We start from the raw sequence: 14352 nt of genomic DNA, 5'->3' as shown, positions 1-14352 counted from the left end.
GAACTAACTTTAAGACGATTAATTATATGATTGATATTTTATTGAGAATTTTAATTCTGAATTTTTTAATATCATATGAACATTCAATCTTTAGATATAAATTGCATAGTTTCTTGTCATTCATGATAAAATTGAAACGTGAGTAATATAATTCAAGCATGTGATACTAGCTATTTAATCCTTCAAGATTTTTTATTAATAATAGTATTTGAAATAAGACAAAGTAAATTTATAAATTAATACTGCAAAATTAGGATATTTTCATATTAAATAAAATCGATCCATAAATCAATGTAAATAAAATAAATTAGGGGAAATAAAAACACGGGAAAATACCAGAAAGTGAGTTTTATAAGGAAGAAGTGGTCTCATTTTATTATGTCCATATTAATTAATGCAGATAATGATAAATATGTATATTATAAAAAAATTAGAAAGCGTAAATAATGACAAAATTTTAATTACGTATGAAGTACAAAAACTTATTAGAAAATTACTTAAGAAGTTGTTGACAGAAATGTGGCAGAAATCACATGTCAGCAACATCATGGAGTGACTAGGGGTGGGTAGGTACGGTATACCTTACCGAAACCACCATACCCCATACCGTATCGTAAATACGGTATGCGAAATAGTCATACCTTTACCTTACCAAAATTTTCGGCATACCGAACTTCGGTATACCTTATATTCGGTATGACGAATTTCCATACCGATACCGTACCTCATTTTCGGTATACCGTACCGAAGTTCGGTATACCATACTTTTGCGGTATACCTGACTTTCAGCATCAATTAAATTAGAAAATTAGAGTTTTTAGAATATTACTTATATTTTATAATTTTAAAAATAATTTATTCATAATTATATTTATATTTCACAATATATTTTATAATTTAAAAATATATAAAATATATTTTATATATAATTGTGTTTATATATTTGTGGTATATACCGAATTTCGGTATGTAGCGGTATACCTCGGTATTTGAAAATTCATACCGTTACCTCACCGTAATCTTTCGGTAAGGTATCATACCGCACCGAAAGTCACGGTATACCGAAAATTCGGTATTTTCGGTATTTTTTCGGTACGATAAGGCCGGTATTTCGGTATTTCGGTATTTCGGTATTTTCCCCCAGCCCTAGGAGTGACAAAAATTCCCTTTTAGGGCCTGATGGTGTTTTGGTCCGAAAAAACATGATTCGTGATTAAATTTAACATTAGGGTTATCTGGTGCTAATTTTTTTTGTTAAGGGTCACTGGTGCAAGAAGTCAAAAAGTTAGGAATATATGGTGCAGTTAATTCTTCAATCTATATATATTTATATTAAATTTCAATTTTAAAAATTATGTTTCCAATTCAAAGAACACCAATATTATATTGTTATACTTTATATTTGTATAAAAAAAAGAGTTATAAAGGAAATTTCAAAATTTTGAAAAGTGCAAAATAAAAGAAATTCTATAAGATTATGAATTCAAAAAACCACTATATTTTACTTTGTGCAGGCATTAGTAAAACATTTGTCATACTCCATGTACAAAGCAAAAATAAGGAAAAGGAAAATCCTTAATTAAAAACTGAATTCGTCAATGAGATTATTAATCAAAGAAAACATAAGTAATTTATTGCAAAACTGCGTCATTTCATATTACAGCACAAGGGGTTGTGTTTTCCCCACATTGGGGATCCTCCCCCTTATCCTTCGGGAGATGGATCTCCTGTTGTACTCTCACAACATAATTTTTTTTAAAAACTTAATTAATATTTTAATAATTTATTTTATAAATAAAAAATTCTAATTGTGAGAGCAGAACGCTCCCTGCTCCCAATCCATTCCCTATCCTATGACAAAATATCTGTATAAACCATATAAATCCAAGAACCCTCTTAGTCGTGTTACATCTATGGGACCTTGCTAATCTAGAATAGCTTGTAGGAGTAACTTTTTAGGATGGAAAAAAAAACAGTTTTATTATATTAAAATATAGTTGTCCACGCCACTTTTTTTAATTTTGGACTATTCTCGCTAGGATGGTCATTTTTTTATGTAAGATTCTAGAATGAGTATCTAATAAGGTTGGTGACTAAAATAAATAATGTAGTAGTACTAGGTTGGTTTTATTGACTAATCTAAACAGGAATATGCTTACGCTTATTCAATTGGTTATTCACACAACTGCAGCCACGACTCAGTAGGCCTACGCTCACCAGATCCATCATTATCACCAGCAAATTAATTATTAATAAGATATTACGATACTGATGATTGTAATTTGTGAGATTGAAAATCTGATTGCTAGAAACTTACGCGTTTAATGTAACATTTCCGTTGATAATGAAATTAGTACTGCTGACTTTTCTTATTTTTTAATCTAAACAAATCATTATTCAACTCAATTATGCGCCACAAAGTCAGGTATTATCCTAATTTATTATACATATACGTCAAAGTTATTTACGATAAATACCATCATTAAAACACTAATAATAATATGAATCATACTCCTATTTATCATTAACACTGCTTTTACTATCATTCTCCTATTCTCTCTTACTTTACCAATTTTGTTTTAATTTCAGTGTCATGTCATATATCCATATTTTTATGGGACGGAGGGAGTACTAATCTGTCAAATACTTATTATACATTTGCAGATAGTTCAACTTCAAAACTCCTAGAAGAAATAGAAATTCAAGTCTATGGAGAGAATGTGCATTTGTGACTTTTATTAAGAACAATTGGTGAATAGAATAAGTTTGTAACAAAGAATATAGCATGAAGTTGAGTTGTCTCTATTGACCATTCTCATACATTCAAATTAGGGGTGGGTAAACGGTTTTCGGTTAATCGGTTAACCGAGAACTGAACCGAAACCGATCGGTTATAACCGATAACCGACATTTACGGTTATCGGTTCGGTTCCGATTTTAAGTTTTGCTAAAAGTCGGTTATCGGTTATAACCGACCGGTTATAATTCAATTTTAATTTCAATTATATGTTTATTTAATACTAGAATAAATTATAATTTACTTCAAACTTTGTCACAATGGAAGAAATTGTAATTTATATCTAAATTTTGTCTAAATCAATTCAAAAAAAGTCCATTTTAATTTGTGTCACTATCAATTAGAGTATTATACTTATAAATTTATATCTCAAAGTCAATAAAGTTCTTAAGAATTACTATTTTAATTTTAAATATAGAATAACCCTTCACTTATTATTGGAGACAAGTTTTTAAAGTATAAAATATAGATCATGTAAAGTTCTAAGTCTTTTAAAGTGCCTAAACAATTTATATATTACTTTTAAATAGGACTATAATAATAACAATAATAATAATAATAATAATAATAATAAAAATAAAAGTAGATGAAAAGTTAAAAGTTAAAACCATAAATAATTTTAAATTCAATTATATTTTTAATTAATAATAACAAAAATTGTAATTTACTTTTAAACTTTGTCACAATAGAAGAATCTGTAATTTACTTCCAAATTTTGTCAAAGTCTCATATTGCATATTTGCAATGTCAAAAAAATCTATTTTAATTTGTTACCTATTAGTTATTTATACTTATAAAGTTATAATATATCAAATTCAATAAAGTTTCTAAATATATTTTTAAAAACAAGATCTCTCAAAGTTAACAAGTGCTTAAGCAATACTACTATTTTAAAAATAAGATAACCTTTCACTTATTATTAGAGAAAAGTTTTCAAATTTTATATCATTTAAAGTTTAAGTCTATTAAAGAGCATAATAATAATAATAATCTGTAATTTACTTCTAAATTTTGTCAAAGTCTCATATTGCAAATTTGCAATGTCAAAAAAGTCTATTTTAATTTGAATTAATTTATTATGGTGTAGGATAAAATTGAATGATTATGACTAAAATGCAAAAAAATATGATAAAAAATTTGACGTTTTCGGTTTTACAATCATGCAGAAATGCGTAGAATTGAGAATACACAAAATCAATTAACAATCTTTGTGAGAAAATTTCATAATTTTATATATTATAGATTCAATCATTGAATTGAATGATTGATCATTGAAGGATGGCCGTGAAATAGTTAATTCAACTTTCGGTGATAAACTAATAGTGTGATTAGGTGTAGGTTGAGTTATCTATCACAACCTTAATCATGCAAAATAAATATTTGAATAAGTTAAATCAATTCGGTTAGTTCGGTTATAACCGAGAACCGACCGGTTCTAACCGAGTCGGTTAATTAAGTAATCGAATCGAAGATCGGGTTGGTTCCGGTTAGGTTTTTGAAGGCATTTTGGAGTCGGTTAACCGACAAGTTGGTTCGGTTATTAACCGAACCGACCGAATAACCAGCCCTAATTCAAATGCCTCCGCGCTCAGCAGATACATCACCATCTCTTAAACTCTTTTTCCTATAAATACTCTTTCAACAATATGCCAAACTATCATTCACTCACTCATTTTTCTCTCTAATTTCTACTATTGTTTGCTTACATATTTCTAATTACCAATACATAACATACATTTTGTGTTAAATGGCGAAATCACACGAAACAGAGCACCCTGTGAAGGCATTTGGATTGGCAGCCACAGACTCATCTGGCCATCTCTCCCCCTTCAAATTCTCCAGAAGGTGCTTTGCTTTCCAATATATATATACACCTCTGATGAATAATATACTATTATACTTATACATGATCAATTTGCAGGGCAACTGGTGATGATGATGTGCAGTTCAAAGTGTTGTATTGTGGGATCTGCCACACCGATCTTCATTACCTCAAGAACGAGTGGGGAGTCACTCCATATCCCATTGTTCCTGGGTAACTTTCTGCAAATTCATATCATGTAATCATGCCGATAATATTGACATGGATATATGATTGCAGGCATGAGATTGTTGGTGTGGTAACAGAGGTGGGAAAGAAGGTTGAGAAGGTCAAAGTTGGAGACAAAGTTGGTGTGGGATGCATGGTCGGATCTTGTCGATCGTGCGAGAGCTGCCAGGAAGATCTTGAGAATTACTGCCCCAAGATCATCCCCACTTACGCTGCTCCCTACCATGATGGCACCATCACCTATGGTGGTTACTCCGATATCATGGTTGCTGATGAGCATTTCATTGTTCGTATTCCCGAAAATATGCCATTGGATGCTGCTGCTCCTCTTCTATGTGCCGGCATCACCACCTACAGCCCCATGAGATACTTTGGACTAGACAAGCCCGGGATGCACATCGGAGTTGTTGGTTTGGGCGGACTAGGCCATGTTGCTGTCAAATTTGCCAAGGCTTTCGGCTGCAAGGTCACAGTCATTAGCACTTCCCTCAGCAAAAAGGACGAAGCGCTTTCGCATTTGGGCGCAGATTCGTTCTTGATCAGCAAAGATGCTGATGAAATGCAGGTACAAAAAGAAATATCCCTTGTTTTATTAGCATCACTATCATCCCTAAATTGTGAATGTGGATTGTAATACTATTATATATAGGGTGCTATGGGAACAATGGATGGTATTATTGATACAGTATCAGCACATCATGCTTTGATGCCACTCATTGGCCTCTTGAAGGCTCACGGAAAGCTCATAATGCTTGGCGCCCCAGATAAGCCTCTCGAGCTACCGGTTTTTCCTCTACTTGCAGGTACAATACCTATATAGTATCAATTCTATGACATAATAGTAAAATCAATCATTTTTATGACACTAATATGAGTTTGAAATGAATATTCTTTTAGGGAGAAAGATGATATCCGGGAGTGGGATCGGGGGAATGAAAGAGACCCAAGAGATGATTGATTTTGCAGCCAAGCACAATATAAAGGCGGATATTGAACTAATTTCAGCAGACTACGTTAACACTGCTTTAGAGAGGCTGACCAAGGCTGATGTGAAGTATCGGTTTGTGATAGATGTTGCCAACACTCTCCAACAATCTTGAACTCGACTCTTCAAAGGAAGCGATTGTTCTTCTCTTTGTTTTGTTTGTCCTTTGATGGAAGAGATTGTTCTTATCTTATTTTGTTCAATTTTACACATATATATCACTGTTGGTTTCTTAAATTTTGTACTATTTTGTACACACACATTATAATAAAGTATACTTTTGTAATTTGAATTGCATATCACATTATACTCACCTGTTTCCTTCCACTTTTGGAATTGTTGTTTATTTCAATCAAATCTTTCTTCGATTTTTTCTTTCCTTTGAACTTTTTGATAGCTAGAACTTCTCTCATGTACTTGAATTCCAACTGCCTACCTATTCCTCTATCATCCAAGTGCCCATATGTATGAGTATAGCATGTTCTTTACGTACAACGACTTCAAGGTACTTAGTCATGTAGGTATTTTGATACAATGTGGATCGTATCGAGTACTCCGATTGGCGATAAAGTGGTTTAAGCGATCAGTTGTTGTTGCGGATAGCGAGGATTTTCAGAATTCTAGGATTTTATTGCTAGGAATTTGAAAACATGATTTGAATGGCAAGAACATAAAAGGATAAAATAATTAATGCTTTCTTGTATATTGCTTGCATGGAAAAGAATACAAGGTCCCCCATTTATAGACTTAGGCCCTCAGGTGATGCATAGATGTATGATGAATGAGTGAACAGAAGGATATTCAAAGAAAATCTAGTTTCTTCAAAACAAAAATAAAAAAGAAATAAGGAAATCTATAAATATATAAAAGGGAAGTTTTCTAGATATTTAAATAAATACCATTATATATTATTTTGATTTATATAATATTTGTAGTCATTTTAAATTTCTATCCGGCAGTTTAATACTCCCACAAATATAAAAGGCAGTTATTTAGTTTCATTCTTAGTGGATAAGAGTTGGAGTGAGTGGGAGGTTAGAGTGAGTGGGAGGTTTTACAGGGTTGTGCAATATTGGCTCATTTATACCAAAAAAATGTTGTTTGTCTTATTATTATGTTTTGGAGGAGATGAAGTTTAAAGGTTTTTGAAAAATAATTTATAATGGAAGAAGTTTCATTTTGAGCAGAAAATTGATATGGGTTTGTGATTTTTTGGAAGATTTGTTTGACTTTGTTTAATATTTTGTGATGTTTCTTGGTTTTATGGGTTGCTAATTGATTTTTGCTTCTTTCTAGAGTTTATGTAGCGTAAAATACGTACAAGGTATATGGAGAGAACAAATTTGAAGAAAGCAGGAGGAAGAACTTGAGTTTGGAGGATAAGGATCAGGCCGATCAGCAGGAGAGCTAGATAAAAACGACCTATTTTAGCTAGGTAGGAAGAGTTTTACTTCTCTGTTTTTCTTTTTCTCTTTCAAGTCTTGACCAATTATATACTCATAACTCTTTCAGCAGGAACTTTCCATATACACACTGTGGCCCGAATGCAATGCTTGAAAGACGTTGAAACAACATCTTGTATGCATTGACAATAGATTTCGAAATTCATGTTCTTATATATATATATATATATATATATATAGGTATGAGAATGACAAGAAATTGAGAGAGAAGAATTAGACTGAAAGTATGAAGGTTTGCTTAAAAGGTATGCAATCAAACTATTTAGCGCCATAAAATGTGTGTTGCCGAAAATAAAACGCGAAGAATCCATCGTGAAAGATGCAAAGTTTTATTCTTATTTCTTAATTTTTTTTTTGTGATGTTGTTTCACTATTAAACTATATATATATTCTTAATTATATGTTGTTGATGTACATTATGAAGTTTCTTTATGAAGTTTCTGTATTTACTAGATTTTTGTCAATATTTATGGGCTAATTTTAATGAGCATATTAGAGGAGCATCCGAGCATGAGTTGCGAAGAAACAAAAAGCACGAATAATCCATCATGAAAAGATGCAAAGTTTTTTTTTTGACTTGTTTCACTATTAAAGTTTGGATTTAGGGTATCAAATAGAATTTTGTCAATATTTATTGGCTAATTATAATAAATACTATATTACAAGAGTACGAATCGAGGAGTACGAATCGAGGAGAAACAAAGAATCCATCATGAAAGATGCAAACTTTTTTTTTTTTTTTTTGAATTTTTTGGTGACATTGTTTCACTGTTAAACTTAGGATTTACGATATCAAATAGATTTTCGATAATATTTATGGGCTAATGATAGTGAATACTATATCAGTATATTATAGAGCACAGGTCTAGGAGATACGAAAACACGAAGAATCTATCATGAAAGATACAAAGTTTTATTTTTATTTTTTAATTTTTGATAACATTGTGTCATCAATATTTATGTACTCATAATTATAAGAATGTATTTTTATACTACTTTTAATTCATAATAATTTGTTATTATACACATTTTTAAAGGAAATAGAATATGCTATGCACTGGGCTGATACTAGTTAGAAATAAAACCTGAGAAAATAGTATATTGGCCTTTTCACTTCTTAAACGATGTCATATGGGCAAAATTGATTGTCTATCACCCATAACAGTTATAATATTAAAAAATTTGTATTAAAGGCTTACATATTTGTAGATTATGTGATTTGAATACTTAAGCATTTAATATTTGAATTGTCTACTAATGAACCTACAAAACTTAATTAAAAATTCATTAATTTATTAGATTCCTTAAATATACGATTTAACTTTGGAGTTGATATAAGTATTAATTTAAAATTATTAACTACAAGAATGAAAAAAATACTTTCATTCGTTCCTTTGTAGTGTAGTTGTACTTTCTTCGTCCCAATTAAGTTGACTTGTATTTTTCTTTTAGATGTCTCAACTAAGTTGAGTCATTTCATTTTTTAACAAAACATCATTTACTTCTCACTCTCTCTATCTCTCATACTTTTTCATATCTCCTACTTTTCAATACAAATTTTTAATATTCGTGTTCAAAAAGTTTTGACTCAACTTAGTTGAGACGGAAAGAATATTTCTTTTTTGGATTGTTACTTTAGCTGAGCTATTTCTTCTTCTTTTTTGAAAAAAACGTACTCTACACAATCTTACTTCACGCTCTCTTATTTTATTATGGCTTCATCTCTCTATCTTTTTTCTTTCCTATTTTATTCTTTATTCACTTAACTAACTAACTTTTAATATAATTTCTTAAATCTCGTGCCAATAAAAATGCCTCTACTATAACAAGACGGAGGGAGTAATTAAAATAGTATAAGTGTAAATGACACTAACCTTACTTTAAAAAGCTATATATTTTCAAAATTAAAAAGTATATTAATTTATTAAGACAAATTAGAAATGTAAAATAAGAAAATTTGTACTCTCTCCGTCCTATTACAATGAAATAATTTATTTTTGGGTTGTCTCATTAAAAATAAATACTACCTAAAATGGAAATAATATCATTTCTATTTTTTCCTCGCTCTTACTTTACTCTCTCCATTAGCGCACAAAACAACACAACATAAATCTCATGCCAAAAACTAAATGTTTTATATTTATTGATAAGGAGAGAGTATTATTTAAGGACAAAAGTATAAGTACTACTCCCTTCATCAGCCATTAAATACCTCATATTTCTGTTTTTTGTCCGTTCATTCATAAATGTCTCATTTCATATTTATTATATTTGGTAAGTGGACCATACATTCTACTAACTCATTTCACTCACATTTTATTATAAACCAATACTCCCTCCGTTCCATGTTAGTGGAGACATTTCTTTTTGGTACTAAGTTTAAGAATAATGTGTTAAATAAATGGTGAATAAAGTAAATAAGAATAAAGTAAGAGAGATTAAGAAAGAATAAATAAAAGAGAGAATTATTTTTCGCTAAAATTAGAAATAATTCAATTAACTTGGAACCTCTCATAATAGAAAATTACTCTATTAATATAGAACGGATGGAGTACATAACATAGATCTCATATTTTATTAACTATTTCTACCCAATTTATTTTATAAAGTCAGATAGTAGTTTTCTAAATTTCATGTAAGTCAGATATGAAATATTTAATCATAGACTTGGGCACTAAAAATTAGTCAACTTTGCTCGCACCAAAAATTGACGCAATCAAACAGAAATGTTTATGAGTTGAATTGATTACAGGTGAATTGGTTGAGAATAGGCCAAAGGTTACAGGTGAATTGATTGAAAAACGTCAATATTTCAAGAAAAATGAAAAATTTGAGTTGACATTCCTGAAAAGTTCTCTACAGTCCTTCGGATATGACTTTCCATGTTCGCACAACACTTATCTATAAATACCATTCTTACACTTTCCATAGAATCACAACACATTTCCAATAATTTCTATAATTTCTCCTTTGTTTTGCTTTGATATTTTACAAATTTGTGAAATGGCGAAATCACATGAAACAGAGCACCCTGTGAAGGCCTTTGGATTGGCTGCTACAGATTCATCTGGCCATCTCTCCCCTTTCAAATTCTCCAGAAGGTGCTTTGCTTTTCCAATATATATCTTTATAACTATTATACTTACAGTTGATCAATTTGCACTTGCAGGGCAACTGGTGATGATGATGTCCAGTTCAGAGTGTTGTATTGTGGGATCTGCCACACCGATCTTCATCAACTCAAGAATGAGTTTGGTGTCACTCCATATCCGATAGTTCCTGGGTAACTTTCTGCATATTCCAAGTCACATAAGATGTAATCATGCCATTGGATGCCAATAATATTTACATGGATGTATAATTGCAGGCATGAGATTGTAGGTGTGGTCACAGAGGTGGGAAAGAAGGTTGAGAAGGTCAAAGTCGGAGACAGAGTTGGTGTGGGATGCATGGTTGGATCCTGTCGATCGTGCGAGAGCTGCCACAAAGATCTTGAGAATTACTGCCCCAAGGTCATCCCCACTTACGCTGCTCCCTACCACGATGGCACCATCACGCACGGTGGTTACTCTGATATCATGGTTGCTGACGAGCATTTCATTGTTCGTATTCCCGACAACATGCCATTGGATGCAGCTGCTCCTCTTCTATGTGCAGGTATTACCACCTACAGCCCCATGAGATACTTTGGACTAGACAAGCCCGGGATGCACATTGGAGTTGTCGGTTTGGGCGGACTAGGCCATGTTGCTGTCAAATTTGCCAAGGCTTTCGGCTGCAAGGTCACAGTCATTAGCACTTCCCTCAGCAAAAAGGACGAAGCGCTTTCACATTTGGGCGCAGATTCGTTCTTGATCAGTAAAGATGCTGATGAAATGCAGGTAAAAAGAAGTACCCCTTTGTATTATCGACATCAGTATCATCACTAAATTAATGTGAATGTGGATTGTAATACTATTATATATAGGGTGCTATGGGAACAATGGATGGTATTATTGATACAGTATCAGCTCATCATGCTTTGATGCCACTCATTGGCCTCCTGAAGGCGCATGGAAATCTCATCATGCTTGGCGCCCCAAATAGGCCGCTTGAGCTACCGGTTCTTCCTCTACTCTCAGGTACAATATCTGTGCATCAAATTCTATGAGATATAGTAAAATATATATCAAATTATATGATGTTAATGTGAGGTTGAAATGAATATTCGTTAAGGGAGAAAGATGATATCCGGGAGCGGGATAGGAGGAATGAAAGAGACACAAGAAATGATTGATTTTGCAGCAAAGCACAATATAAAAGCAGATATTGAACTAATTTCAGCAGACTATGTGAACACTGCTTTAGAGAGGCTGACCAAGGCTGATGTGAAGTATCGGTTTGTGATAGATGTTGCCAACACTCTCAAACAATCTTGAACTCAAGTCTTCGACGGAAGTGATTGTTCTTCTCTTGTTTTGTTTGGTCTTTGTTGGATGAGATTGTTGTTCTCTTGTTTTATTCAATTTTACTCATATATGACCTGTGGTTTGTCTTAAGTTTTTTCATCGAAAGTATCTTCTTCTTTCATTTCCGGATAGAATTTGAATGCATCTGCCAAACCTTATTGCATCAACATGATTTTCATCTTAATACGCCACAAAAACACCTATTTGCAATGAACTGTCGAATTTTCAAATACTCCTGCAAGACAATAATAAAACATTTTGTGGTCTGTGGTTTGATCCACAATGATCTTCATCTACGGAAAAAGAATATCACTTTTTTATTCACACACTATCAAGGTTCTCTACGTACAAATTGGAAAGGTTTCGTATGTTGAATCTCTCAGAGGCATAGCCCCAAGTTTGAATAACATTCATCTTTATTATACGACATACTTTATTTTTATTGGACATACAGACTACAGAGTATATGAAGCCTAAATGGACTCTAGTCCAAAGATGGGATGCATGAAAAAAAATGGTCCACAATTATAATTCTTTAAAAATTAATAATAACGTTGGTCCACTGTCCACAAACATTATTTTAATTATTCTTCTTTTCTTCTCTCTTAATTTACCAATTGTGCAGTAATTTACATGTCATTTTAAATACACATAATTTTATAGGACGGGGGAGTAATTAAGAAAATAAATCAATCCTCATCATGAGACATGCGATGTTGATAAGCCATAATATTTTCTTTTAACAAATTTAGTAGTGAATAACTTGCCTTTAATAACACAATCAACAACCGCCAAAGGACTGCTCGCACCCGCATACGGTACAATCGATGGCAGTGGTGGTCCATATAAAGTTCAAGCTCGAGCCGCAGTCCATACCTTTTCAATCGAATTCTTTTCAATCTGAGCAGTTTCACTTCAATCATTGATGGTTTCACGAGTTCTTTGTGTTTAAGTTCTTCATTTTTTTTGTATGCTAATGATTTAATTTAAGATGTCAATTTATTAATCTTACTAGGTTGCAATAGTTCAAGATTCAATTATGAGTGAATTAGACTTTATGTTCTTATTGTTGAATTAATCTATGTAATTGCTCTTCTAGTTGGATGATATATATAAGCAAGAAATCCAAGATGAGATGAGACGTGCCGTGAAATTGTTGCAGCGGAAAAAACAGTGGAGATAATAGGGAGACGATAGTTGAGATAGAGGGAGAGAGGATTGTGATCGTTGAAAAGTGTTGTAGCAAAAAAAAAAACGGAGAGAGAGAAAACAACAGAGGCGCTCACAGTCGTTCATTTTTAGTTCCTCAGCATATCATTTCTCTCTCTCTCTCTATATATATATATATATGGTCTTGTTAGGTTGAGATTTATCAACCTAATTGAGAATTGAGATGCAATCTCAGCCACTCATCCAGAATATTTGTGAAATGTCAACAGCATGTAGTTTATGTCAACAGAGGGGCGTAACTGTAATTTTATTTTTATTTTTTTTTTTAATTTTTTTAAATTTTTTTTTTAAATTTTTTTTTTCAACTACATATACAATTCATGTCAACTACACATCAAATGTCAACAACTTTATTCAATAAATACTATTTGACATGAATTGTACATGTAGTTGACATTATATTGTGTAGTTAACATGAATTGTATATGTAGTTGACATGGATTGTGCACATAGTTGACTTTATATGTATGTAGTTGACAGGTGTGTGTGGTTGGCATGGATTGTACACATAGTTGACATTATATGTGTGTAGTTGACATGAATTGTATATGTAGTTGAAAAATAAAAATTATAAAATTATAAAAAAAATTATAAAAAAAAATAATAATTTTTTTTAAAAATTAAAAAAAAAATTAAAAAAATTAAAAAAAACTAATAAAAAATTAAAATTAAAAATTTAAAAAAATGTTTATTGAATAAAAGTTACCATGATATTACCATTCTGCGTTTCATAATTAATTAATCTAAAGATATTTTCCATGTAGAAAAATCTGGACCACTCATTTAATAAAAATGAGTGACTGATATTGCATCTTATTTCTCAATTAGCATAAAAAATCTCAATTGATCACAATCCTATATATATATATATATATATAGAGTCCCATTATCCACAAATCCACTCTTAAAAACCGAACCACCGAACCCTACCAAATTAGGGCTTTTAGATCTAGTTTTTTATAGATAAGATACAGAAATTTATAAATTATTTTCGCCTTCATCACGAGCCTATTTTAATTCATCTGAAGGTAAATAAGTCATACTAACATGTTACGAAGATTTAACTTCGTTCCAGAATATATTACTTCATTCTAGTAGGTTTTTACTTCATTCTTGTAGGTTTTTACTTCATTCCAGTAGGTTTTTACTTCATTCCAGTACGTAAATGTGGTTTCGCCGTCGTGTGCCGTTCTTTCTCTCTACAATATCTATCACCAACGTCATGGCGCTAATATGGTTTAATAGACACATGGAATGATGTAATAAATTATTGGAATGAAGTATATGTAGAAGCATTTGAAGTCCTACGGGAATGAAGTAAAAATCTTATCCAATGAAGTAATAACGTTTCTGAATGAAGTAATAAACTCACTTGAATA

At 31.6% G+C, this 14352-nt stretch overlaps 2 protein-coding genes across 2 annotated transcripts; both read left to right on the top strand.

Moving 5' to 3' along the window:
- The first annotated feature begins 4529 nt into the window (after positions 1–4529).
- On the top strand, positions 4530–6046 carry LOC125213619 (8-hydroxygeraniol dehydrogenase-like). The gene is made up of 5 exons (XM_048114265.2): positions 4530–4642; positions 4719–4832; positions 4899–5412; positions 5497–5650; positions 5745–6046. The coding sequence occupies exons 1-5, from the start codon at positions 4545–4547 to the stop codon at positions 5945–5947; spliced, it is 1083 nt and encodes a 360-aa protein (XP_047970222.1). The 5' UTR covers positions 4530–4544; the 3' UTR covers positions 5948–6046.
- Positions 6047–10255: 4209 nt separating this feature from the next.
- On the top strand, positions 10256–11910 carry LOC125215972 (8-hydroxygeraniol dehydrogenase-like). Its single transcript, XM_048117559.2, has 5 exons — positions 10256–10396; positions 10465–10578; positions 10663–11176; positions 11263–11416; positions 11511–11910. Exons 1-5 carry the CDS (start codon positions 10299–10301, stop codon positions 11711–11713), a joined length of 1083 nt encoding a protein of 360 aa, XP_047973516.1. The 5' UTR covers positions 10256–10298; the 3' UTR covers positions 11714–11910.
- The last annotated feature ends 2442 nt before the right edge of the window (positions 11911–14352 follow it).

The sequence above is a fragment of the Salvia hispanica genome, chromosome 3 (genome assembly GCF_029641045.1).
Source record: "Salvia hispanica isolate PSC_SH4W2 chromosome 3, Shi_PSC_v1, whole genome shotgun sequence".
Taxonomy (NCBI): domain Eukaryota; kingdom Viridiplantae; phylum Streptophyta; class Magnoliopsida; order Lamiales; family Lamiaceae; genus Salvia; species Salvia hispanica.
Note: the sequence above shows the minus strand (reverse complement) of the source record. Positions and strands in the feature narration are given on the sequence as shown.